This window comes from Opisthorchis viverrini (genome assembly GCF_000715545.1).
Source record: "Opisthorchis viverrini unplaced genomic scaffold opera_v5_494, whole genome shotgun sequence".
NCBI lineage: Eukaryota > Metazoa > Platyhelminthes > Trematoda > Opisthorchiida > Opisthorchiidae > Opisthorchis > Opisthorchis viverrini.
The window spans coordinates 220,765-221,492 of NW_008752154.1; the positions used below are offsets into that span (position 1 = coordinate 220,765).

The 728-nt window shown below is 45.2% G+C and overlaps 1 protein-coding gene across 1 annotated transcript in view; it reads left to right on the top strand.

Annotated features, from left to right (window-relative positions):
* The window catches only part of T265_15425 (hypothetical protein), a gene marked incomplete at both ends in the record, with an annotated part of 10,969 nt that extends 10,398 nt beyond the window's left edge, over positions 1-571 (top strand). Inside the window, one exon of the mRNA XM_009178055.1 lies at positions 190-571. Within this exon, the coding sequence (XP_009176319.1) occupies positions 190-569 (380 nt within the window). The remainder of the gene's footprint in view (positions 1-189) is intronic.
* Between the last annotated feature and the right edge of the window lie 157 nt (positions 572-728).

Sequence of the window (728 nt, forward strand, 5' to 3'; positions counted from 1 at the left end):
TTAGGCAACTTACACAGCGTAACTCATGCAATTTTATGAAATTGAGAAAACGCCAAGCTCATGAAAACTCTCTCGCCGAATCGGTCAAAACAAAACACAAAAGGATTTTTGCTTATGTCAACAGAAATCTCAAATCCCCTGATAAGCTACCGTACATACAAGATCAAGTTGGCAATATCATCACCTCAGACTCCGCGAGGGCCACTGAGTTTGCCTGCCACTTTTCTTCTGTATATGCCAGAAACCCCTCAAGAGACAGTCATACTGGTTCCTGCTCGGTTAGATTGGATTCGTTGGTGTGTTGCACCGAAAAGGTGTGTTCTCTGCTTCTGTCGCTCAATACTTTAAAGTCCGCTGGTCCTGATGGTCTCCATCCCGTGATTTTGAAGACATTAGCACCAGTCATTGAACCTGCAGTCACGACTCTATACAATAAATCCCTTGCAGAAGGTGTGCTGCCTCAGGAATGGAAAGACTCAGTTGTTCAGCCGTTCCCCAAAGGCGGAGATCTTTCTCGAGTCACAAATTACCGTCCAATCTGTGAAGCAGGCTCTGTTGCATATGCTGGATGAATTTCAAATTCTTACGCCAGCACAATACGGTTTTCTTCGCGACTGTTCTTGTGTGACCAACATACTCACTGCTCGTCATCACTGGTTAGCCGCTGTTAACGCTGGGCATGCTGTTGATGTTATATTCGTGGACTTTAGTAAAGCGTTCGATAGGGT